Source organism: Bison bison, unplaced genomic scaffold, assembly GCF_000754665.1.
Source record: "Bison bison bison isolate TAMUID 2011002044 unplaced genomic scaffold, Bison_UMD1.0 scf7180017850846, whole genome shotgun sequence".
NCBI lineage: Eukaryota > Metazoa > Chordata > Mammalia > Artiodactyla > Bovidae > Bison > Bison bison.
In genome coordinates, this window is record NW_011481419.1 from 9,797 (window position 1) to 10,407 (window position 611).

At 52.7% G+C, this 611-nt stretch overlaps 1 protein-coding gene across 1 annotated transcript in view; it reads right to left on the bottom strand.

The window, feature by feature from the left end:
• Window positions 1-605, bottom strand: part of LOC104995487 (BCL-6 corepressor-like) — a 5,170-nt gene extending 4,565 nt beyond the window's left edge. The window contains exons 1-2 of the mRNA XM_010849365.1: window positions 566-605; window positions 209-365 (exon numbers count right to left, since the gene is read on the bottom strand). Coding sequence (XP_010847667.1) covers window positions 209-279 — 71 coding nt within the window. The 5' untranslated portion in view covers window positions 280-365; window positions 566-605. The remainder of the gene's footprint in view (window positions 1-208; window positions 366-565) is intronic.
• Window positions 606-611: the final 6 nt, after the last annotated feature.

The following is a 611-nucleotide window of genomic DNA, read 5'->3' on the forward strand; positions in this document are numbered from 1 at the left end:
CCAGCCACTGGCTCTTGTGTCCTTTGGGCTGTGGGGTGTATTACGATGAGGGCAGTTTGCTGGGATCCCCCACCCCAACCCACCCCTTTCCTGGCAAAATTCTACTGCAGCGTGTGAAGTTGGTGGACACTTGGTGAGGAATTCACTCACCCCCCCGACCCCCCGACCCTCATCTGCTGCTTCTCAGTCTCACGCTGGGCATGCTCACCCTTGAGCAACGGACACTTGGACATTATAACACGGCAAGAGGGGGCTTTCTGAGAACTCGAATTCAAACATGTCGCTGCAGGTGTCATTATCATCGTCCTCATCCTCTGGTCCAGGGGGGTTTGCTAAAACGTCATAACCACTTTCATCATCTGGTTCTAAGGGAGGGCAAACGAGAGAGAGAGGTGGGGATCAGTTAAGCCAGAGCAAGATTCCAGCTGTTCTCCAAACAGAAAGTCTTTCCCAAGCCAGCCCTGCTCATGGCACCCGCCCCAAGCCTTCATCCACACTAGAGAGAAAAGTTCTCTTAACTCCTGCACGTCCTTTCCACCCAACTGAAATGAATAAGGCTGCTCACCACACACAGAGCTGCCATAGAAATCCCAAGAGACATTGCTGTTGCT